At 29.6% G+C, this 24,690-nt stretch overlaps 3 protein-coding genes across 3 annotated transcripts in view; 1 reads left to right on the forward strand and 2 right to left on the reverse strand.

Annotated features, from left to right (window-relative positions):
• Window positions 1-686: 686 nt before the first annotated feature.
• On the reverse strand, window positions 687-4,372 carry LOC126854002 (saccharopine dehydrogenase-like oxidoreductase). The gene is made up of 8 exons (XM_050600318.1): window positions 4,222-4,372; window positions 3,219-3,402; window positions 2,903-3,078; window positions 2,466-2,782; window positions 2,248-2,391; window positions 2,081-2,171; window positions 1,712-1,971; window positions 687-1,616 (listed from the first exon to the last, which is right to left on the reverse strand). Exons 2-8 carry the CDS (start codon window positions 3,388-3,390, stop codon window positions 1,511-1,513), a joined length of 1,266 nt encoding a protein of 421 aa, XP_050456275.1. The 5' UTR covers window positions 3,391-3,402; window positions 4,222-4,372; the 3' UTR covers window positions 687-1,510.
• Window positions 4,373-7,303: 2,931 nt separating this feature from the next.
• Window positions 7,304-24,690, forward strand: part of LOC126853962 (lachesin-like) — a 60,633-nt gene continuing 43,246 nt past the window's right edge. The window contains exon 1 of the mRNA XM_050600256.1: window positions 7,304-7,326. The gene's annotated coding sequence lies outside the window, so the exon portion shown is untranslated. The remainder of the gene's footprint in view (window positions 7,327-24,690) is intronic.
• Window positions 7,673-23,973, reverse strand: LOC126853733 (chromodomain-helicase-DNA-binding protein 1). The gene is given in 24 exon segments (XM_050599765.1): window positions 7,673-8,756; window positions 8,865-8,978; window positions 9,487-9,977; window positions 10,066-10,395; window positions 10,532-10,759; window positions 10,849-10,968; window positions 11,338-11,572; window positions 11,702-12,063; window positions 12,140-12,294; window positions 12,375-12,498; window positions 12,664-12,834; window positions 13,343-13,588; window positions 13,678-14,404; window positions 14,527-14,807; window positions 14,928-14,997; window positions 14,999-15,133; window positions 15,230-15,542; window positions 15,663-15,822; window positions 15,901-16,064; window positions 16,167-16,339; window positions 16,419-16,607; window positions 17,987-18,268; window positions 19,580-19,692; window positions 22,975-23,973. Coding segments are annotated over 24 exon segments (5,412 nt in total). The 5' UTR covers window positions 22,981-23,973; the 3' UTR covers window positions 7,673-8,533.

A 24,690-nucleotide genomic window follows, 5' to 3' on the forward strand; every position in this document is an offset into this window, starting at 1 on the left:
TTATAAGTATATTATCATATTATGCAACAAAAAATTATATTGCTTCTTGATCAAAATATATTAACATTTATTAATCTTGCACATTTTCTATGATTTCTATTTATTTCTAAAATATTCTTAAAAACATAAATAAATATTAAATTAAAAATATCATATGCCATAAATGTGAAATAAAGCTGAACTATAATTTTTTTGTATTTAGTACAGTAGTTTGTATTTAGTACAGTACAGTAGTTTGTATTTAGTACAGTAGTACAGTATATCTCTCAATATATATATAAACGAAAAAAAACAAATATTGACAACATATTATGTCTAAACAAAAAACTAATTAAATTTGCAATACAATAAATGCATACAATAAAAATGGAAAAAGGATTAAACAGAAGATATGAGTTTGAGAATATATCTAAAAGGATAACGATGTATTAGGAAAAATTGAGAAAAAATTTAATTCTAAAATGAAAAAAATTAATATTATCTAAGTTTATTTTTATGAGAAATAACGGAAATTGAAGATGTGACGAGTGTTATTAAGTTTATTATGAATAAAAATCTTAATTTATTAAACTACATATATATATCAAGATAATAAATTTTTTTCCTAAAAATGTATATTCAAAATATGGAAAATTTAGCAAAAAGTCTTTGTATTAAATTTTTTAATTTCAAATAGATCGTAAATCCTTCTTCCATTTTCATATATTTAAACAAATGATTTTTATTAATTACAATATTAAATACATTTTAACATTATTTTAAATTATATCTAGATTTAAAAGGTAACTTGAAATAATATATTATTCATAACATGTGAAAAAATTTGTTCATGAATATAAACATAAAATAATAATTGTAAAAATTAAAATATGAAGCTCTGATAAATATTTAATGACAAAAGAAAGTGAGCTAATTAAGAGCCGAGCTATAAACGGTGCACAATTTCTTCTATTTTGTCAGAATTTTTTATTTCGTATGCTTCGAACAGGAACGTACGAAGCGACATCCTTTCAGCAAAGAAATTTAAATTAGGTCATATATGCGTTTGTCGGTAATCCCCAGTGATCTCAGTTAAAATTAGGACTAAAACGTACAAAAAAATTTTGATAAGATAGAAGAAATTGTACACCACTTACAGCGCTCAGCTCTTAATTAACTCGCTCCCTTTTGTCATTGAATGATAATTTTTTATATAACTTTATATATAATTTTTAATGCGTGTTATATAAAGCGTTGCATAATTATCAGAAGTATCATATTATCTTAACCTTAATATGCGTATTATGCATAATTATTTAAAAAATTATTAGTTTATCTAACATAGAAAAATATAATTAGATATAATTTTTTTGTTCTTCTAAAGTATTGTGAAATCTGCATATAAAGCACAATAGGTTTACTCAAAAGCTATAAAAATATTAGTATAAAATGCAAATCTGATTATAAAGTATGTTAAAAAGTCCACCGTATATTCCCAATTATACCAAAAATATATTTAAAGAAAATTTTTTTATTTTTCGGCAGATGATATCACTTCGAATTTAATATTATGTTTATTTAATTGCTCGATCATAGAAGTTTTACCGAATGCAGCACCAGGTGTAAGTACTCCTCCACTATAAAAATATAATTAATAAAAATAAAGTCAAAGTTCAATTAATTAAATTATAATAGAATAGACAAATACGTCATTAATAATTGAATAACTTACTTGTCAGGTATTTTTTCAGTTTCCTTAAGAATTATAATTGCCGATAAAATCGATGCAATGCTAGTTAATTCATATGCATTAACACCACTAACTTTTGTAATTACTTCCTTATTAGGTGGATCTGTGTGCTTATCTGTAGGTTCAGCTAATTTTTCAGTCCATCCAAGAGCTTTGAATGTTATAGAAAAGTGTCTTTGTTCGTTCGTTTCATGTTTCGGGCTTTCGTGGTTAATAAAACCGTATGAAAATAGAGCCGGATACTGCAAACATTATATTTAATCACTTTGTCTTGCTTTCATAAAACGAAATGATTTTATGAATGTATTATACACATTATACTTGTATAATTATAAATATTTTCATACATACTTTCAGAAGTAAATTACGACCAAATGTTGTACGGGCCATGAGGGCAAAAATCATACCAGCAATAGCAACCATCATAAAAGAAAAGAGAGATCTAATAGTAAAAAGCATATATTAAAATAGGAAGCACTTTTCAATATTTATCACATTTCTTTTAATACAATACTAACTCAAATGTAACATAAGTTTGCACTTGTACAGGTCTTTCTTTGTACTTATCGTACGTGAATCGTTGTGTACGCAAAGCGACACTACGATCGGCACCCAAAAATAGGGTTGACCATCCTTCAGAAACATCACTTCTATGTAATATCCTGCAATAAACAAAAATTCATATATATAGATATATATAAAATTAATGAAAAAATATTTAAAAAATTTTGCATACTTTGATTTCAGTTTTGGTGTAAATTTGGGTAATTTGGTAGGATATAACTTTGAACGCAGTGCTCGTAATTCATTCATATGAGCTATGCCATATACTGCAGATTCCCAAGTTCCATAATTCAGAGCAGAACCTTTTGTATTTCCAGTTGTCCAAAATTTTAGGTATGTTTCAATAGAATTGATTTCTCCTCCAAATTTTTGCTGTGTAAAAATGACTCCTAAGTCGGTAGGAATACTATCAAAACCACAAGCACTCACTATATAAACACCAGCTTCTTGCGCTGCTTTGTTATATTCCAATTGCATTCTTTCCATGTACTGTAAAATATTGAAAATAATATAATATATATAATTTTAATAATATATATAATATTCATAATATAATATAATTGAATATTCGTTATAATATTCATTGTACAGCTATGTATATTTTATCACCTGGGGTTCGCCACTGACATCAACATGATGAGTATGAGTAGCAATACAAGCTTTAACAACTGGTTCTCCATAAAATCTATATGGACCACAACAATTGATAATTACTTTTGCTTGTTGAGTCATTTTTGTAAGAGACTCTTCATCCTTTATATCAGCCACGATAATAGATATATTGTCTAAAAAATAAATATATACTATATAATATTACTATTAATAATATAGAAAATGATCTAGGTGTTCTATTGCATCTTCTTGAAATAAATAAATTTAAATCTTAAATTCTAGTTCTTAAAATAAAAACATAATTTAATTTTACCAATATCTGAGGCAAATTCCTTAACGACAGCTTCCAAAGCTTCCTTCCTACGACCAGCAACACCAAATCTTAGCTTGTGCTCCTTACAGAAATGTACTGCATCTTTTACTACATATTTTCCAGTATATCCAGTAGCACCAAATATTACTATATCCAAACGGTCGTTTGCCATTTTTTTAGTAATCTATAGCAAAACAATATTTGTTAGTGAAAAAACTTACATTTTTAATTTATATAATATATATAAAAGAGATTTTTTTATTTGTATATATATGAATGATAAATATATCTGGCACAAATATGATTAACTCAGGAAAATCGAATCCAAATCTTTCTAAGCAACCACACTATTATCAAGACATTCATATTCAATAATGTTCTTTCACTCATCTACATATACATAGTATGCCTATATATTAATGAGAAAATTTCACAGAAAAAATTTAGAGAAATTTAGGAAATAAAATTTAAAATTAATATTTATATAAAAAATCTATTTTTTTAATACAATTATATTAAGAAATATTATTATAAAAGAAATACAAAAAAAAAGAAAGGAAAGTGAGAAAAAAAGAAAAAGAGAAAAAAAGTAATTTAATTACTAAAAAATTCTAGATTAATACTAAAGACATTAAAAGTAAAGAAATAAAAGGATATTGTTAAGACTATATAAAAAGATTATATAATATTAAAATTTGTATAAGATATTTATAGATATTTAAAAATATTTATAGATATTTTAAGATATTTATAAATATTAAATAAATGCAATATACTATAAATCTAATCTATTTTATGTAATTAATAATAACATTATTGGCAATTTTATAAATTCTAATTAATTACAATTTGAACTTTACTCGGATAATTATTCACAATGAAATTGCATATTCATCCAATTTTTGTGTAGCCGGCAACCTGTGTCACACGCGACATATAAAAAAAGAAAATAAATCTCAAAAATTATTAATCGCATACTCATTATGTGCACGAAGTACAATACCTTGATTAGATCGAACTAATGTGAATCTTCTTCCTCGAAAAATTAAAATTGCGTCGCACAAAGTGATAGCTGACTGCTTACGTATCCTGTAATGAACATCGATAAATGCCAGTTATCGACTACCATTGATAGACACAAAAAATGGCATACTCAACGATATCATTGGCTAATACTACTGAAAGCGGCGCACTGGAAAGGGACACACCTATTTTAACATGTAAACACACACTTAATTACCGCTAGCTGCTCGCTACTGAGAATACATAGTTGTTGAATCTGACGCAAATTTAAATTAAATTAAATTTAATATTTATATTTACGTATCATGCAAATTGCATAAATTGTAAAATTAATACAAAAATTATAGAATTCAAAATTATATCGAAGAAATAATTAGTAAATTTTAGTTTTAAATAAAAGACAAAATTATAATAAACAATATAATTAATAAATATTTACTTCGTTAAAAAATATCGAAGATTATGCAATTAAAATTAATATATTATATCACTTCTCAACTATTTTTTAAAATTGAAACTTCATGATACAAAATAAAGACAAAACTAAATTACTGATTTATCTGTCACGCTTTTATCCTATTATTAATAAAATATAATTGGTTGACGTTTTTAAATTATATAGCGATTTGTAAATTTTTAATTTTTTATCGAGTTGTAAATAATAATATTGGTTCTCTCGTACAAGTATAAATAATGTTCACCCATTATACCATGAAAAATTTTCCTGCAGATATATTTTCAACGCTTAATAATCTACAATAGATAAAATACGTTGTTATAATCGCTTTACATATATCTTAATATGCATGACTTTAAACTATTTCACTATATATATCATTTATATTTATTTTAATGTTTGAATATTTACAATGTATCTCCTCCTTTTCTCTTTGTTTTGTAATCGACATCATCAGCTCTGTTTCTCTTATAATCAGCCACTAATGTAATAAATTATAAATAGTTCATTATTTCACTGAAACATCGCAAATAAAAATCTATAGAATACCAAATCTCCATTACCATTCGATTAATAGTGTTATCCTCTAAACGTGATTATTTAAGACATAAAATATGAGAATTAATGTTCTTCTTTAATATGAATCTGTATAATCGCGAATATATTTTGCTTATTAAATACATGTCATTATTTACACAAATGCACACGAAAATTGCAATTTGACGAGCATAAAATAATCTATAATCTATAAAATAAATTATTTTATATATGTTAATAAAGACATAGTATTCAGTATAATCTCGATAATCTTGAATTATACAGGATAACATATATTTGCAATTACGAAAAATCTACAATGTTACACGCGCGCGCACATATACACACACATACATATACATACATTATTCTTTTATTCTCATAAAAACTATAATTGCGATAAGAGCCCAACTTTCAACTGTTTGTTTTTTTATAAATACAAAATTTCCGAAGTTATACAGAAATTATTAGCTGTCCTTTATTAATTGGAGTAAACATGATTAATTATTTCTATAATTTCTTTGAAATCTATCGAAACTTTTCGCTGAAAAATATTAATATTCTATACACAAAAGATTTTCAGTTGTAGATAATATAAAACCTCTTATATGTATACGATTTTTTTCTTTTTTTGACTAACACAAGATTGAGTTATAAATGTCCTCACATCCTATTAAATAAAGAAAGCGTAATGCTGCATTAAGTAATTCGTAAATAGTTTGATACAAACAGAATATAATTATCGCTCTTATACTAATATTTACAATATGTCACATTGATTTTATAACTTTATGTTAAAAAACTATTTTATTATAAAATAATAAACGTAAAAATAGTATGCTTTTCTATTTCTATTCTCTTTGAATCACAAATGTCAAAAGACTATGGAAAAAAAATGTGACTTAAATTGTATTTATTTTGATTTGCATATAGATTAATTTCAAAGAGTACTAAATAATAATTGTCCTTCTGCTACCAAGATATTTCGTTATTAAGGAAAATAGATTGATATATATTGCCCGATTAAATTGAGCAATTTCATACAATTGTATTTCTTTAATTCTTCTTCAATTGTATATTCATTTAATACATATTCAATTTTTTTTATAAAAAATTTATGAAGATGATTAATAAAACAATTCATATAATTTCAGACATTGTGTGGTATGGTGGTACTATATCTATTTATATTTAATTGTTAACATCATATATATGTAAACAAAAACATGCAATTAGACTAATTTTTTTCCATAGATTTCTGATTGATTCAATAGAAACAGAAAAGAATATTATTTTTGCGTTTATTTTATGACACAATATCGTTAGTCAAAAAAAGAAAAAAAAATCGTGTGCACTAAGTATAATTCAATAGTTTGAATATGAACGGAATATAATCAATAGTTTTATAATAAACAAGTGTTTATACGACCAAACTGGCAATTTATTGTTTGATTATTATATCACGACGTTTCGACCATATGGTTTTGGTCCTTATCAAGTGAAACTAAAATTACAATACAATAAATAATGATAGTCATGTTACAAAGAAAAAAATAGGATTAAGCAATTTACGTTATAATTAAAAAGTAGAAAGAGAAAAATCGAAATGTCAAACTGACATTGTGTCAACCACTATGTTTGGAATACTGAGATCAACTAAACGACCTTTATTAATTTATCGTATATGTTGTTTAAATTCTCTGTATCTTTTTGGGAATTAATAGTGTTGTCAAATTTTTTAATAAAAAACATTTCAGCTATTTCTCTCTTTCTTACATGTTTTTCGTTATGTAGAATATCAGGCGCTAGTCAAGGAACATTGTAATAATATAAAAATGCACGAAAGTAATTTATCCGTAATTAGCAAACACAAATTAAAATTTGATCATGACTTCGATTGGTCAGCGCCTGATATTCTACATAACGAAAAACATGTAAGAAAGAGAGAAATAGCTGAAATGTTTTTTATTAAAAAATTTGACAACACTATTAATTCCCAAAAAGATACAGAGAATTTAAACAACATATACGATAAATTAATAAAGGTCGTTTAGTTGATCTCAGTATTCCAAACATAGTGGTTGACACAATGTCAGTTTGACATTTCAATTTTTCTCTTTCTACTTTTTAATTATAACGTAAGTTGCTTAATCCTATTTTTTTCTTTGTAACATGACTATCATTATTTATTGTATTGTAATTTTAGTTTCACTTGATAAGGACCAAAACCATATGGTCGAAACGTCGTGATATAATAATCAAACAATAAATTGCCAGTTTGGTCGTATAAACACTTGTTTATTAATTTATTTACTGGCGACATTTTTAAAATTAAACACAATAGTTTTATGTTTATATTTTCAATATTATATCTCATTAGTTTCATAGGTTTAGGTTAAAAAAAAACTATTATATCATAAAATAATGAATGCAAAAATATATAGTATTCTTGTCTATTCTCCTTAAATCATAAACATCAAAAGACTATGGAAAAAAAGTGCAACCTGAATTGTATTTCTGTTTTGATTTGTATATAGATTAATTTTGGTGAATACTAAATAAATGTTCGAATTGTCCCCTTGCTGCCGATATTTTGTTATCAAGCAAAATAGATTGACATATTGCTCCATCAAATCGAGCAATTTCGTACAATTGTATTTTTTTGAAATAGATTTTCATTTAATACATATTCAATTTTTTTTTTAGAAAATTTATAACGTGATTAATAAAACAATTTGTACAATTTAATAGATATTGTGTGTGTGCGTTACATCATGTCCATTTATAATTAATTGTTAACATAGTCAAATATTGGATAGTGTCCGAATAGAATCAGAATTCGTAACGATGACGATAAGTAAAATGTATCATTATGGGATTTGAATCCTCACGTGCCCGAGCTATATATATTTAAACTGAATTTTACGTACATATTTATGTACATAATTAAAATATCGAAAATGCAAAATGTATGCGCAGAGCGTGGAAGCAGTTTATTTATTATACATAACAAAAAATACTCTGGCAGAAATACGAACCAATTGACGCCATCAATGCTCCGGAGCGTTTAGAATACGTTCCATTTTAGTTTCTAGAGTATTCTATAGCAACCAATGCGTTACAGCGTCAAGATTTTCAATATATATATACATGTATATGGTTCGTGTCACAGAAACGCCGTGCACACACCGCACGATTATCACCATTTTTTATATAGAGACGCATATAACCAACTTTTATTCAAAATCATACATGTAACGGTATCACTATCGTGTCACAACCGAAGAGGAAAGAAGCACTAGGAGTTGGCATTTGGTGGTGGTGGCCTTCTATCGTAATCTCGTCTATAATCCTTGTTTGATCGCCAATCACCGGAATAACTATCTCCTAGATATCCGCGACCTCTAAAGTGCCCCGATGCGATATCCGTTGGAGGATAACCACCGCTGCCGCTGCTCCCACCATAACTACCCGGATTGTATCCATAACTCGGTGGTCCCGACGAATAACGGTAATAATCACTGAAAAGCCATATGTTTAATTATACGCGAAATAAATTACGAGAATTAGATTTGTAAATAAAATTGTAAATTTGTAAATAAAATTGAATAAAAATCGTTATTACTCACCTTCTTTTCTCATTCATGTGCATATTACGATCTCGATCCCTGTCCCTGTCTCTGTGATAACCGCCGGACATTCGGCCATACATATCGAAGCGGTCGCGTTTGTGATCTCCGAATCTATTGGAAAATAAAATTGCAACATAGTTAAATAACAATTAATATAAATAATGATTTCTATTCAACGCCGCAAATTTTTTATTCTAAGTATATATTAAGGACAAATTAAATTAAATGTGAAGATGTAAATTCACATACATTCTGGATTATGTACTTGTCTTTTGATATCACGAGATATACGAGGGCCATTTCATAAGTACTGTACATTGGTAATGCTGTGGACTGCAATCTCAACAAAATTTTTGGACAGTTGTAGTGGAAAACTTGAGGAAGCGATATGTGGTTTAAAAAATATATATGTGTATTTTAATACTAATAATTGTGAATTGACAAATGCCAAAAATGGCTTCTGCAAACGCTTCAGATACTATTCTATACTATATGAAGATTCCATTACAGCTGTCCAAAAATTTCGTTGATTGCAGCATCCAGTCCACTGCGTTATCATAATGTGCATTTATGAAATGGGCCACATATATCTATATATTAAAACAAAATACGATCTTACCCGTACCTGCCGTCTCTCATGTCTCTTCCATCTCTAGGCCAATGATCGTCCTCCCTGCTTCCACTGTAATGCCCCATATTGTATCCTCCACTGTCTCTCCTGATTCTGTCGTCCTTTCCTCCGCTTATCCTATCCATACCCCTGTCATTATGTCCTCTATCTCTATCTCTGTCACGCTCTCTATCCCTTTTCATATCTTTATGCTTCGACTCTTTTTGCTCTTTATGTCGTGATGTTTCTGCGCTGTTAGTAGTACTTGATGTGGAATTTGGCGTTGATGTTATAGGAGTAATCGTAATAGCACCAATAGTAACTGTGGACGTGCTGGTGATACTGCTGCTGACAGCAGAAATATTCTGTTTCTTACTTTGTATACTGCTATTTGAGTTCTCCTCGGTATCATCAATTTTACGTTTTGTTATTCTGCTGTCCTTGTTACTGCTACCGCTTTCTCCCTGTTGTTTATCGTGAGATGACCTTTCATTATGTTTCTGATAAGCAAAACAAAAATTTAAATTTAAATTTGTTATTTATATTTTCTATGAAAAAAAAACTAAAAAAAATTTGATGTTGCACTACCTTTGTAGTATTGGAAGCATCCTCTTTTTTGTCAGGACTCGATGTGGTACCACCATTACTATCGCCACCTTGCTTCACTAAGTTTTTATACATCCTATAAAGCTTCTTTGCTTTAAAGTTTGTGAACTTTGAAGCAAAGTACCAAAGATTACTTTTCCATTCGCTAATTTGTTCAGGATTTCTATACTCCGTAAGACATGTGTTGATATGGTTTCCAATTTGATAGAGGCATCGACGCGCACGAGCGACTCGTTCCTCCTCGCTTAAAGACATATCTGGTGTATCTAAAGCCTTTAACGCTTTCTTCACTGGCCTCATCTTCTCTTTACACTGTATGAAAAAATAAAATACAATACTATTATTCTGTACAATACAATTTTCTTAATTTTAATTATTTTACACATGCATTTTATGTCGGTATGTACGAGAGAAAAATACATAAGTCTGTTAAGAGAATGACATTAACCTCATCAAATATCGGAGGATCCAATTCGCCAATTACATCAACAGCTCTCGGTTCATTATTCGCAGTAAAATGCATAGGACCTGCAGCTTGTTTATTTTTCTTGGCTTTCTTATTCTCTTTCTTCTCCTTTTTAATTTTTTTATCCTTTTTCTTGTCATCAGATAAATCATCAATTTCATCTTTGATCTCTTTCTTTGCAACATTATCTTCTTCTTTCTTAATTCCAGACTGTGGAAAAATGGTGGGATAATGAAACATACAGATTATGTAAACTCCACAAAATATAAAAAAACTAATTTCTCTTTTTGAAAACTCACTTTATCATTTTTGGATTTTGATTTTTTAGTTTCATCACCAGAAGTATCGTTATCTTCTACAATCTCTTTAGTGATTGCTGTTTTTATCTCCTTGGGCTTCCTTGGTTTTCTCATTCGAGTCTGAAATAATTGTTTAACTTACATGTGAACGAAAAAAAAACAGGATATATTTAAATAATATACATTAATAAGTAAAATAAATAAGCTATAGAAGTTAGCCTATTTTTTGAAGAAATTTGAAAGTGCTTAACAGCTCATATTCTAGCCTGAAGATTTTCATTTAAATATATATTAATATCTTATAGTTCACACTTCGTTCGTATTTTTCAATTATTTATCAAGATATGGAAAGGAATAAATGGATGGAGAAGAGTCTAGGTATTACCTCGTATTCGGTTTCTAATTGTAGGAGAAAGACATAATCCTGTTGGAAAATAAAAGGACAAATAAAAATACATTCGTAACATGCCATATGCAAAATGACCTTACCACTCCTAACTTGAGATCAATTTGTTTCTTCAAAATCTTCAAAAGATATTCCGCGCGTGCATTCACACGTTTAAGTTGCACTTTACTGCCATTAGGGAAAATCTTATCCCCCAGTTCCAAACTAGCATCCATTTTTATCGCTTCCCATGAACCCATACCATGTTGATATATACCCCTTAATAATCTCGAATCATCCTCGGAAGTCCATTCACAATCAAAATTTGCTGGTTTCGATCTAAAGCAACAAAATTATTAAAAAATTATTCCATACTTGATATTTTTCATTACTTATTTAATTCAATATTTTTTAAATCGAGCTCGATACAAAAGAGATAAATATAAATGATACAAATTATAAACTCACTTAATGTCGAGATGCCAATTGGCGCGTTGCTCAGGATCAGATGGCAAAGCTTGTTCCAAAGGTTCGAGTTCTTTAACCGCAGCCGAAAATGACTTCGCGTTTACCATAACACCGCCCATTTTGAAAGTAGGTCCCCGTCCTCTCTTACGGCCGGGCCCCTTGCCTTCTTCTTCGCCCGTTTTATTCTCCTTCGCCATGTTTTCGAACTCCATTAAGCACATGTCGCATCTAGATTTCAATTGTTCGCCTAAAAAGCGCAATTCCGACATTGGTTTCTCTTGTAAATCAGCATCAGTTGCGATATCATCCAATCGCTTCAAAGGTGCCGGGAATTTCTTATAACTTTTAACGAATCTTCGTATCTACAACAAAAAATTATTATATTAAAGAGAAATGAAAAATTGATCAATCTTGCATAAAATAAAACTTGATACAAACTTCAACATCCGTAAAACTCTTGATGTTCTCGCGCGGCAAAACTCTCGGTCTACCTCTTTTCTTGGGTCTTTCATCGTCACTACCTTCTGCTTCGCTACCCGATTCCTCTTCTTCTTCGCTATCATCCTCTACTTTTTTGCGTTTTCTGCCTCTTCCTAAATATAGCATTCATTTTTGTTTATATATATTTTACATTTATGAAGAAAAAATTGCAAGTGTTTGCAAAAGTACATACCTTCGCCCTGATTGATTTGCTGAAGCGTTTTTCGACTTCTTGGTGGCAAATAAAGATCCTCCATTTCCTTCGATTTCTCCTCTTCTTCTACTTTTTTTCGGAAGTTTTCCGGAATGATTTCAGCCTAAAGACAATAAGACAATGTTAAGTAAATATAATTAAATTAAATTTTTCTTTCTTAACAAAAATTTGTTAATTGCAATATGAACAGTTCACTTATTCAGATATTTAAAATTCAAAAGATCAAAAGTTAAAAAAAGAGATAAAAAAGGTAAAAAAAAATGCTTACCCAGTCTTTACTTTCATCATCGTTATCATTCGGCTGATTAATAGGTTCCAAATCCTCTTCAAAAGTAGGTTTAAAACTAGCGACTTTAAAAGCGGATAACAATTCATCGCCAACCGTCGTTGGACCTTCATCTCTTGTTTCGGCTCTTCTTAGTATTTCATCGATATCGCACTAATTTTACAGAAATTCATAAATATTTATATTCGAATTTTTTTTAAGATTTTCTCCACTCTTAAGGTAATATCCATTCTTATGCTAATACAAAATAAAAATGTTGTTATATGTTCTATCTTTTACTTACTTTTTTATTTTTAATATAATTGTGTAATATAAATATAAATAAATATAAATGAGTGGTACAAAAGTAAGTAACCCAAAAAGAGAATTCTACTTAGAGTAAATTAATCGATTTGAAGTAGAGGAAACTCTGGAGGTTTTTAGAGACAAACTGTATTATAACAAATTATTAAGAAAAAAAATCGTTTGTGCAAAGCACTCTATGTATATATCTTGAACAATTTTAAATATACATTAAATGAGTATATAGAAATGCATTCAAAGTTGCAAATATTATTATATAATATTATAAATATTAGTATAATATATTGTGTTGTTTTAAATTAAACAGCTCTGGATAAAAATACACAATGGAAAAAAATATAAAAGACAATAAACTCACAGATGGCTCCTCATCTCCGTCTTCTTCATCTTTAAACAGATCCTCCGCGCCGAATTTCAAAATAGCAGTTAAATCTTCTTTGGTAAATGGATTGTTATTGGTCCCTGCATTTTTCTTATCCAATACTGTCCGTCCAGTTGTGTCCATCCGCTGTATCACTAAATGGTCCAAGACCATTTTCTGCTTTGCACGTTCCACAATTTCTTCTTCAACCGATTTTTTGGTGACCAATCGATAAATATTGACCTATATGCAATATAAATTGGGTTATAAGATTGAAGTTTCTCGGAAATTTTCATACAAGTGAGCATCAAACAAGACAATCGCAAACGCACCTTATTCTTTTGTCCTATTCGATGTGCTCTAGCCTGAGCCTGCAAATCGTTTTGTGGATTCCAGTCGGAATCGAAAATTATCACAGTATCCGCGGTGGCAAGATTAATACCGAGACCGCCGGCTCGCGTTGACAACAGGAAACAAAAATCTTGCGATCCTTCAGCATTGAAGTGATCTAATGCCTGTTTTCTCAGTTCCCCTTTTATACTGCCGTCTAATCTTTGGAATGGGAAATGTCTCTTTTGCAGATATTCACTGAGAATATCTAACATCTTGACCATTTGACTGAATATTAATACTCTGTGTCCCGTATCACGCAATCTCACTAATAATTTATCTAATAGTACTAATTTTCCAGAACCACGGATAAGTGTCTGCAAATAATCTTCATTGCTTCTTTCCCTTTCTACTTCCATCGGTTTTGTAAGAAAAGCATGGTTGCAACATTTTTTTAATTCAATCACGATATTCAAAAATGTCGAACTAGATCCTTTCATGCCTTTTCTTAACGCTTCATAATTTTTAGTCAATATCCATTTATAATATTGTCTCTGTAAAGATGTCATCTCTACCCGTAAAATTTGCTCAACTTTAGCGGGCAGAGATTTTTCAACGTCCTTCTTAACTCGGCGCAGAATAAATGGTTCCAATTGCTTGTGTAGTTTGGAATATCCTTTTTGCGCAGCATTATCATGTTGTTTCTCAAATTCTTCCCATGAGACAAATCTATATTAAAATGATGCAATGAATGTAAATATAATAATTAAATAAAAAATAAAAAAAACTGTGTATATTATTAAGTATAACATGTGCTATATGTAGAAATATTCAAATAAATTAAAACTAACTTGTTAGGCATAATGAAGTGTAATAGAGCCCATAACTCTTTCAAACTATTCTGTAATGGAGTACCGGTGATCAACAAACGATGATTGGTGTGAAACTCGCTAAGTGCTTTGTACAGAAGAGAATCGTCGTTTTTCAATCGATGAGCTTCATCTACTAGCAGCACTGCCCAATTTAAGGCACCCAACAGTGCTTTATCTTTAAGTACTATCTCGTATGTTGTAAGTATAACATTGAACTTTAGCCTCTTCGATCCTCGATAGCACCATTCATATTCTCTAATCTAAAATAAATGTATGTAATTTATTTAAATTTTAGCATATCAGGTATATATATATATATATATATATATATATATATATATATATATATGTATTGCAAAATGGTAAAGAATAATACATACAACATTACGTGAATTGACATCACCCAAATAAACGACGAAATTCATATCAGGTGCCCATTGAGACATCTCTTTGCCAGGAAGTCATAGTTGACAAAGGAACCACTAATAAAAATGGCCCATGAAGTTGTTGCGTGTGAAAAAGATAATAAAGGAAGCATATTGTTTGGATTGTTTTGCCAAGACCCATCTCATCGGCTAATATAACACTGCAAAAAGATGTAATAATTAATCAAAATAAATTGAAAATAAATGTAATAGTTTCAAACACATTATTATTATGTATTACAGAAATACTTGCATACCTGTTTTCCTTGCACCAAGAGTGAATCATCCAGTTAACTCCATCCATTTGATAATCCCTTAATACTAAATCTTTTTCTTTGCCCATATAAGATGGTTGTTCGTTCAGTTGATAAAATTTAGGTCTAGATTTAAGAACTTTACAATGTTTGCTTGGTGTTCTTTTGGAATCCTCCCTATCACGAAATTCCTTTATCTTTTCTGGCCATTTTTTCACTATCAAAGCTCCATCTTCCCATGTGGCATCAGCATATGGTAAATTCTCCCATTTACAAAAATAATCAGGATGTTCCGAGTCTGGTTTTTTATATTCAGCTTAAAAAAAAATCATGTATGATGATGTATATAATAAGTTATATTTATATAAAAGTTTTAATATATTATTTAAAATATTCTTTCAAAATACAAATATCTGTGCAAGTTAAAATGTTATACCAATAATCCTCTCGACATTGTTGTAACTTTTCAAAAGATCGTGCTTGAGTTCTAATTGACATTCAAAGTATTCCAATTCTTCTGGTTCAGCGTATTCTCTCATCTGTTCCAGTCTGCGTTCACGTTTGATAAAATTATCCAATTTTTTCAATCCTTTTACCTAATAAGATTAATAAAAATTTTAATATTAAGAATTCTTAAAGACTTAATGAAGATTAGAAAATATATTAATAATCACCTTTTGTGCTTTTAAGGATTCCTCCGATTCCCATGTATTGTGTATGTGAGACCAACCTTTCCATTTTATCCAATATTGTATTTCGGTTTCTACATTACTTAGATCCTCTGGATTGGGATCGCCATTTTCTTCAACAGCATAGATTGTCGTCACGTTGCCAGTAACTGCAAATAATTATGTATATTGATTTATATATACCTTAATCTTTTAATTAATATCTTGTTTAATATCTAAACGCAGTGTCATATATAAAAAAACAAACCAACCTCCTTTCTTGCCCACTCTCTGTCCCAAAATTTGTTCAATAGTTTCTGCATTATCAGGTTCAGTTGATGCAGCTTGATTTGATTCGTCAACTTCAACCAAATCTTCACTATCAGTACCTTCTTCACTTTCTTCTTTATAACTAACTGCTGTACCAGTCCGTCTAGTGACTTGCCTGATAATTAAGTTTATAATTATTAAAATTTGTATATTTTTATATACACTTCTTTTTTATTTAATTTTTCATGATATACCTTCTATTATCATCACTATCAAAGGAAGAATTTTCAGAAGATTCTGAGATCCGCTTTTTTCGCACTCTGGCTTTTTCTTTCGCTTTTTGCGCCGCGCGTCTGTTCAGGGACTTGCTAGCAGGCGGCCTTCGATTTTCAGATTCGTCTGATTCAGAATCTGAACTCTCTGAATTCCAGGAATTGTGTGAACTAAAAAGTGGAATAAATCACACACATAGGTATAGAACTGTGCAAATGTTAGAACTGATATATTTGTGATTATAATTACCACTAATTCATTAAATATATATGTATATACATGAATTTAACTCAGATACAACTAAACTTTAATTTTCTTATATAATTTTGTATAACACAGAAAACTATTGTATTTTCAATATATTTACAATAAAAAATGCAAAATAAATACATTACGATTTTACATTATTTTAAAACGAGAAAATATAATTATAGAAAATTATATTAAAATCAAAGTTTGAGTTTCTAATTTCTATTTTTTGTCATCTATGTTATCTATATAATTTAACATTAAAGCTTATGAGAAATAAAGCAGCAATAATTTAAGAGAATGTTGTATAGATCATACACTTTTTGCAACACATAAATTTTTTGTCTATTAAGTTTTTAATATATTCAAGATAACAATTAGAATAAAACACATTGTGAAGTAAACTGTGAAGTGTAATAAGCACAGAATGTAATAAGTTATATGCAAATCCAAAGTGAAATCCAATTAGTGCAAACCAAAAGAAAAATATACACACTTATAAATGTTTAATAACTATAGCTTATATCAAAGTATGTATATATGTGTGTAACATGTAGCAGATTTAAAAAATAATGTATGTAAAAATTTAGTAAAATAAAAAGTAAGATGATTTTATTGAGTTTCTTAACAAATGCCATAACATTGTAATAAATTTTTACAACCATATTTGATATGCATGATATTAAATAACAAAATATTAAAATTATGCGACATTATGTCATAATCAATATTGATAAGTTATAGATAGTAGTATTTATAAATTTACATATGTAGTTATAATATGTATGTATATATATATATATATATATATATATATATATATATATATATATATACATATGTTATATGTTATATGTTATAATATGTATATATAAATATAATGATAAATATAATGATAACAGTGTAAACAGAAATTAGCACAAACACAGATACAAAATTTATCAATTCGTGTATCACAGATATACTGTATAAATATATCTATCGAAAAATGAACTAATGATAGCGGTACATAATTGTGTGTATTTCATAATATGAATATGATATGATTAAAAATCAAGATACAAGTTAATTATATTCTATTCGGTTGTAAAGTAATAATTTTGAACTCATCGTTATATTATCTCTGAACTAACACATGACACAACATGATACATGACACAATAATGTACAAAAATAATTTATAATCTTCCTTACATTAATTCTGTAATTTTTTTGTAATTGCAGTAACTCGGTCAGCCAAGTTATACATTGATCATTAGATACCGAGCGCCGAAATTTTTCCCGCGAGACTTTTACTTACCCTTTCTTCTTAAACTTCTTGTCATCGCTATCGCTATCGCGATTCGTCGCGAGTCTGTCGGGTTCCTTCCTGGAACGCCCGGATCTCCTAATGCCGTATATGTCAGGATTCTCGTCCCACTCGCGGCTGGACTCATGTTTAACTCTAAGCTTTGTTTCTGTGCTGTGATTCGAGCTTTTGCTCTGGAAGCTATCACTTTGTGCAGCAGGTGCATCCGACTTCTCTGATTTTCCTGAATCAGAACCTGATCCAGAACCGGAACCGCTCGAGGAACTAGAGTCACTGCGTTAGCAGCCAGGCAATATTTCACTAATTATGTACGGATGTCACAAGAAGAGAGAAAGAGAGAGAGAGAGACACATAGTCTTTCGAAATATGCTTATTTAAAATCATGATTAATATGAAATAACGCAACTAATAAAAATTTAAAAAAATTATAGATATAAAATTGTTGACAATTATTAAATATATTGTAATCCAAATTTTTGCTCATTGCGTGTGAATATTTATTAAGAAATGTATAAAATTCAACCTCTGCAAGATTTTTTTATTTAATTTTGATTCTTTTAATGATCTGCGCATTGCGAACGGATGCCAGATATAATGTGTAAAGTGTTAATCTCAAATAGTTCAATCTCTAGAATGTGTAAATTCTTTATAAGATAATAAGGATGTATAGATTATAGATAAGGATAAAAATATATTATATGATTATAATATATATATGTAGAACTCATAATTATTAATAATAAAAGAAGACATATATGTGCACATTCTCTTTTCTACATATAATATTACTAAATACAAAAATCAGAATATTGAGAATTAGAAAATAAAAATGAATAAATTATATTTTGCAATAAAATTTTTCAAGATATAAAATATATTTCGAAATACTATTTTTAATGTGAATAAAAAATGTATCTAATAATTTTACATCAAAATTGGTACTATTAATTAATCAAAAGTAATGAATAATGCTACGAGATAATAGTTGAGTTTACCTAGCACTGCACAAATGATTTTCGAGTACAAGAAAGCAAACATTATGACACAAGTAGAATATATAAAAAGATTGTGCTCACAAAAAATCGAAAATAAAAATTGTACGTAAAGTTAGCAAAATTGTTAAGACATTGTTAGAGCTGTATGAGAAAAGCTGTAGCAATACACAAGTAGCTAATTGTGAATGGCAATAATTTTAATAAAACCCCTTACAGAAGAGAAACCTGATATGTACTTGTTTTCAGTCTCTGCTTTGTCGCATATCAATATCACATCAATATCATATTTTAACTCTATCCATTCTATGCTAAATAAAATAGACACTTGCCTCAACGATACAATAACCATTAATCAGTTAATTCAATTAATAGAATGTAAAAAACAAGAATATCTTAGAAAGTCAAATAAAATATAAAAATTATAACAGAGTAATAAAAATCTGAAAATCGTCTAAAGCAAAAAAAAGAATTTTCAAATATATCAAATACATTTTCCGAGCATGAAAAGTACATAAAATTACACTGATACAAGTTTATGTATCAGGTTTCGCAATTTTCAGGGGAATAGCCGAGTCTTGTCTACACTCACCTGTCAGAGCCTGATCCTGAGCCGCTATTGCTTCCGGAAGAAGAGCTATCGCTTTTGCTATCATTCTCCGAATCGGATCCGGATTCCTTTCCGGATTCGGATTCTAATGTTTTCTGCAAGTTAATATGGCTACATTGTGATTCTAATTTCATCTTTACACAAAATATCGCTCGCCATGTGTTGTTTGGAATAGTCATCCCCTAAGTATCGCTTATTACCATAATATTTTAAGTCTTACAAAATTTCAGAGATTTTTTTCTAAACCAACGATACAATTATAATAATGGACAACAAAATAAATCCGCTCAAATTAAAAAAAAAAAGCAGTTGAATTTTCTTGCGCATTCTGTTTTATTTCTTTAATCAGCCCGAAACACCGCAAAAATATCACTGCTGGCATCTCCTCATCAAAACAGTCCGTCCTTCATTTTGTGACTGTCGTCTGCCATTTTGTTTTCCCGTAAGTGCAATTTTCCCAAGAAACTTCTTAAATAATTGTTTTATACTTCTACTATACTAATATTAATTTTTGTCTAAATGAAAGAGCAACGAGAGATATAATAATACGCATATATGCAATATTTAACATACTCTTAATATTAAATTCTATGGGAATTCTTTATATATTTAACAGGGGAATCCCTGTTCATATTCAATGAATTTTTCATGTGTTTAGCAAAGAAATTTTTCTTGCGCATTCTCTTTTATTTCGTTAATCAGCCCGAAATATCGCAGAAATATCGCTGCCAGCAAGTCGTCATCACAACAGTCCGTCTTTCATTTTGCGACTGCCATTTTCTGCCAGAGTCTGCCATTTTGTCTTCTCATAAGTGCAATATGAATTTCCTAAGAAATATCTTAAATAAATTGGCTTATACTTATACGATATAATCTTGGCTTAAATAAAAGAGCAGCAAGAGATAATAATCGTAATAAACGCAGTTGCAATATTTAATATACGCTTATTATTAAATTCTAAAAAAATTCTTCATGTATATAACAAAGAAATCCCTTGTTCATATTCAATGAATTTTTTACGTGTTTAGCAAAGAAAATTTTCTTATTTGTCCATGTTTATTTTTGTAAAATTAGATACAAACAAAATTTTTACGAATTTAAATGTTAAAATTTAGTATTCGTTTGTCACAAATGCATAATTGCAGTCACTTCCAATTCGTCGTATTTGCATAGAAGGAACATATGTAAAGGTGTTTAATCTAGGTCTGGACACTAATAATAAATATATAATAGAAATCGCCACACATTGTAGTATATTTATATATTTATTAAATATTTCCATAAAATTACATCTCGATCAATGATCAAGATATCTAAATGCATACATAAACATATGTGATTAATAACACATTTATATATTATTTAATTTATACCGATTGTACACTATACACTATGTTACATACTGTTTAATTTGTATATTATATATTCCATTACTTTTAAAAGAATTAAAATTCATCAATATTATAAATTCATCAATATAGTCTTATATAATGTTAATAAAAACGTTACTTATGATTTTGTTAAAAATGTTATCTATGATTTTAAGTACTAATATTTTATGAAATATATGTACATTATAACTGTAAAGAAACACTATATAACAATTTCATTTATCTGCACTTCTGTATATCCGTGAATAATAATATAATAGTTATATAACTATGATGTTACAGATATATTGAAAGAGAAAAAATGCTAAAGTTATAACATATAAAGAGTAAAAATTCTCTTTTGCAATCAATGTAGAGTTTCATTCGCATACCTATATCAATTGAATATATAAAGCAAAGGTTCCTGGTTTTATTTTCTGTAACAGAAGTTAGCAATACATATTTTCAACTCTCACATCACCTGTGTGATTAAACATTAAAATAGGTCAGACTATAAACTATGACATTGTTAACATTGTGAATCATTGTTAAAAATATGAGTAAAAAATTGATAGTTTTACTCATAATATATTTTTATAAAATTTTATAATTGTATAAAATGTATCATATTATAAAAAATATATTATTGATACAAAACTTCGAGCTTAAGTATTGTTAAAGAAACAATAGTTTTGGTTTTGTTTACTCAGTATGTTCAATCTTATTATTAATGCATTATGATAACTCATAGGTATATTTCGTTAATTAAGATAAATAAAGTATAAAAAGAGAGATGTTTATACGTTTACATAATTATTGAATTCGTATACAATTTTTACTAACATTTTTATACAACGCTGCTGTCAAAACCATGATAATTTTTATATTCTACAGACATATAGCAACAGAAATATATAAAAAATATATTATTTTAAAATTTTACCAAATTTTTGCAATGCATATTAACTGAACTTGTTACTATCTCAAAAATTATATATTTTCTTGAAGAAATTGATAATTAATAAGTATATATTTGCTTTTAATATTACTTTTATGAAATGTCAAAACAAATCTATTGTCAAATTGAATCAAAAGTATCATAACGCAATGTAATTTCATCCAAAGTACACTTTATTATTGTATATAATATACTTTATAATATAATATAATGATCATTCCTATTATGAAACACAAATGCAAAAGAAATTTTTGATTACAATAGGAGTCCAAGAATAGCATGTGCAGACTTTTACAGCATGCACAAAGGTTATAAAACTTCTTGACAGACCCAATCATGTTTCAATCATACACTAAAATTGCAAAATTGCAATCAAAATTTATGTGAGAAACTTTCAGAGGTTGAAACTAGAGAGTATTTCTGGCATTATCCTAATAAATATGCATTAAAATAATGAACAAATGCTGCGAGAATTGTGTTGCACATTCCTGATTACCATACAAAACTGTACCCGACGATATTTGAGTTCAATTTGCAAAAATGGGTACATTTTTGATTTTCGAATAAGCGTGGCACCAGACTGAAGGAAAGTGTGAGGAATCGTTTACGATGAAAATTAGAATGGTACAACAATATTTTCTGTGAAAAATGTCACGTTAATATAACGTAAACAAACTTTATAGGTTATTGGAAGACTGGAAAAGTGTGTAAAGTCGCGGAAAATCGTGGTGAAGGAGGGTCAAGTTCCTGAGTCTAGAGAGTCCGGGGGACCCCGCCCTACACGTAGAAACCCTTCGCGATCGAGCTGCGAGGATTTTTTCCAATTTTTACGATATTTTTATCGAACATGTAGACCGAAACGCATACGAACAACAGCGATTTTCCCCTATTCCAAACAACTCCACGGCGGCGACACATAATTCGCACGCACGCATAAATGCACGCATAAACGCATTGTGGTTTCGTACGCAATGACAATTATCGCGAAAAGCCGCGGACACGCGAATAAAATCGCATATGAATCTCAGATGTTCCGGAGGTGCACTCACCTGCATGGTCCCGTCTACGCGTCGCACCGACAACCCGTCGTATTCTTAACGATCCGCATACAAATCGCGCCAAATCCAGTAGTATCACTGTCACGTATACACGTGTTCGCGATAACAGATCGTTATTGATGTCGGCGGTTCGACATCACGGTAAACTATTCGAGTATCGTGTACTGTATGGTCACAGACTTGCGAGCTAGACCGCCATTTCGTGAACTCGAGTCGCTTCTTCTCACTCTCCCCTCCCCCACCACCACGACCATCGTCCCGACATGCAACGCGCGCGCCATCTCGTCACCAGATCCTACCCCTCGTCAGCGAATACCGTCGCCGCAACGTTAAGACGATAAAGGCTATTGGACGCGGCGGCGGCGGATCAGCTGGGAGGGAGAGAAGGATAAAGCGGCGCATGCGTCACACAATCCTTTGGCTATACGTGCGTACGTGCGCGGACCGGAAAAGCAATTATTAAAACGTAAAAAATATCTCTCGTGAGAAACTTTCGCGATATAAAAGGTCGCGAAAAGAGTCCGATTAATTCAGGAAAAATCATCCCGCAATTTTTTCCGCGTCGATTCGACGATCCGCACGTTGGATACTTTGTAACTAAACAGACATGACATCGAATGTGGACACGACCTCGAAACGGAAATCTCTCGTCCGACAGCCATTTTGAGCAGCAACAACGATTTTACCCAGAATGCGTGCGTCATGACGCTCTTTCGATTATCTCGTCATTCGGTTACATTACTTTATGCGCAATTACCTAGCTCTGCTGAAAATGGCGCGGATGACAGTTTGGTAGCTCGAAAACTTTCTCGAAATTTTAAATGTTTTAAACGAAAATCGATACAACAAAAGCAGCTTTTACAATCGAGATGGGCGCTTTAAATAAATGAAATATTACATAATCACAATTTCGAGAAGCATCATGTTAATGGCGAATTGATACGGATATGTCGTTATATAAAATAAATAAATTTATATATATATATATATATATATATATAAATTTATTTATTAATAATTTATATATATATATATATATATATATATATATATATAAATTTATTTATTAATAAATTATATATATATATATATATATATATATATATATTTATTTATTTATATTGTATATTACGCGATAGACAAAAAATACGATGCTTTTGTAAACGGAAACGAGGTCACGATTCTAAAAAGGGGAAAATCGCATAATTTTCGCGAGCCGAAATCAATGACGAAATAATCTAAATATCTAAATATTCGAATCGCAAGTATCATGAAAGGAAAGGAAAAAAAATTGGAAACGCGTATCTCACATAATATTAAATACATACCCTGTGTAAGAATGAATTTTTTTCGAGGGCTCAGGAACTCTCGCGCTCTTAATTCTACCTCGGATTCCTCTCGTTACGTATGTAGGTAGGTAGGTGGTAGGTAGATAGGATGAATCACAGCAAGTCGTCGGCGACGTCTGAACGAATGGATGACTCTATAATGTTAACGGCGACGTCGCCATGCGAAGTGCGCAAGCGAAGACGTTATAAGAAACGGAGCGCAGGCTTTCCATTAAATATCGGAGCAGGACGATGTCAGAAATCCGAAATCGAGAAGCCATCTCTTTTCAATTTTGGACCGATTGTACGTGTCGCGATGTCGAAAAAACAACGTCAACTGAGCGAGAAACCGCGCCCATTTCAATGGAAAGCCAACACG

The sequence above is a fragment of the Cataglyphis hispanica genome, chromosome 1, assembly GCF_021464435.1.
Source record: "Cataglyphis hispanica isolate Lineage 1 chromosome 1, ULB_Chis1_1.0, whole genome shotgun sequence".
NCBI classification, from domain to species: Eukaryota; Metazoa; Arthropoda; class Insecta; order Hymenoptera; family Formicidae; genus Cataglyphis; species Cataglyphis hispanica.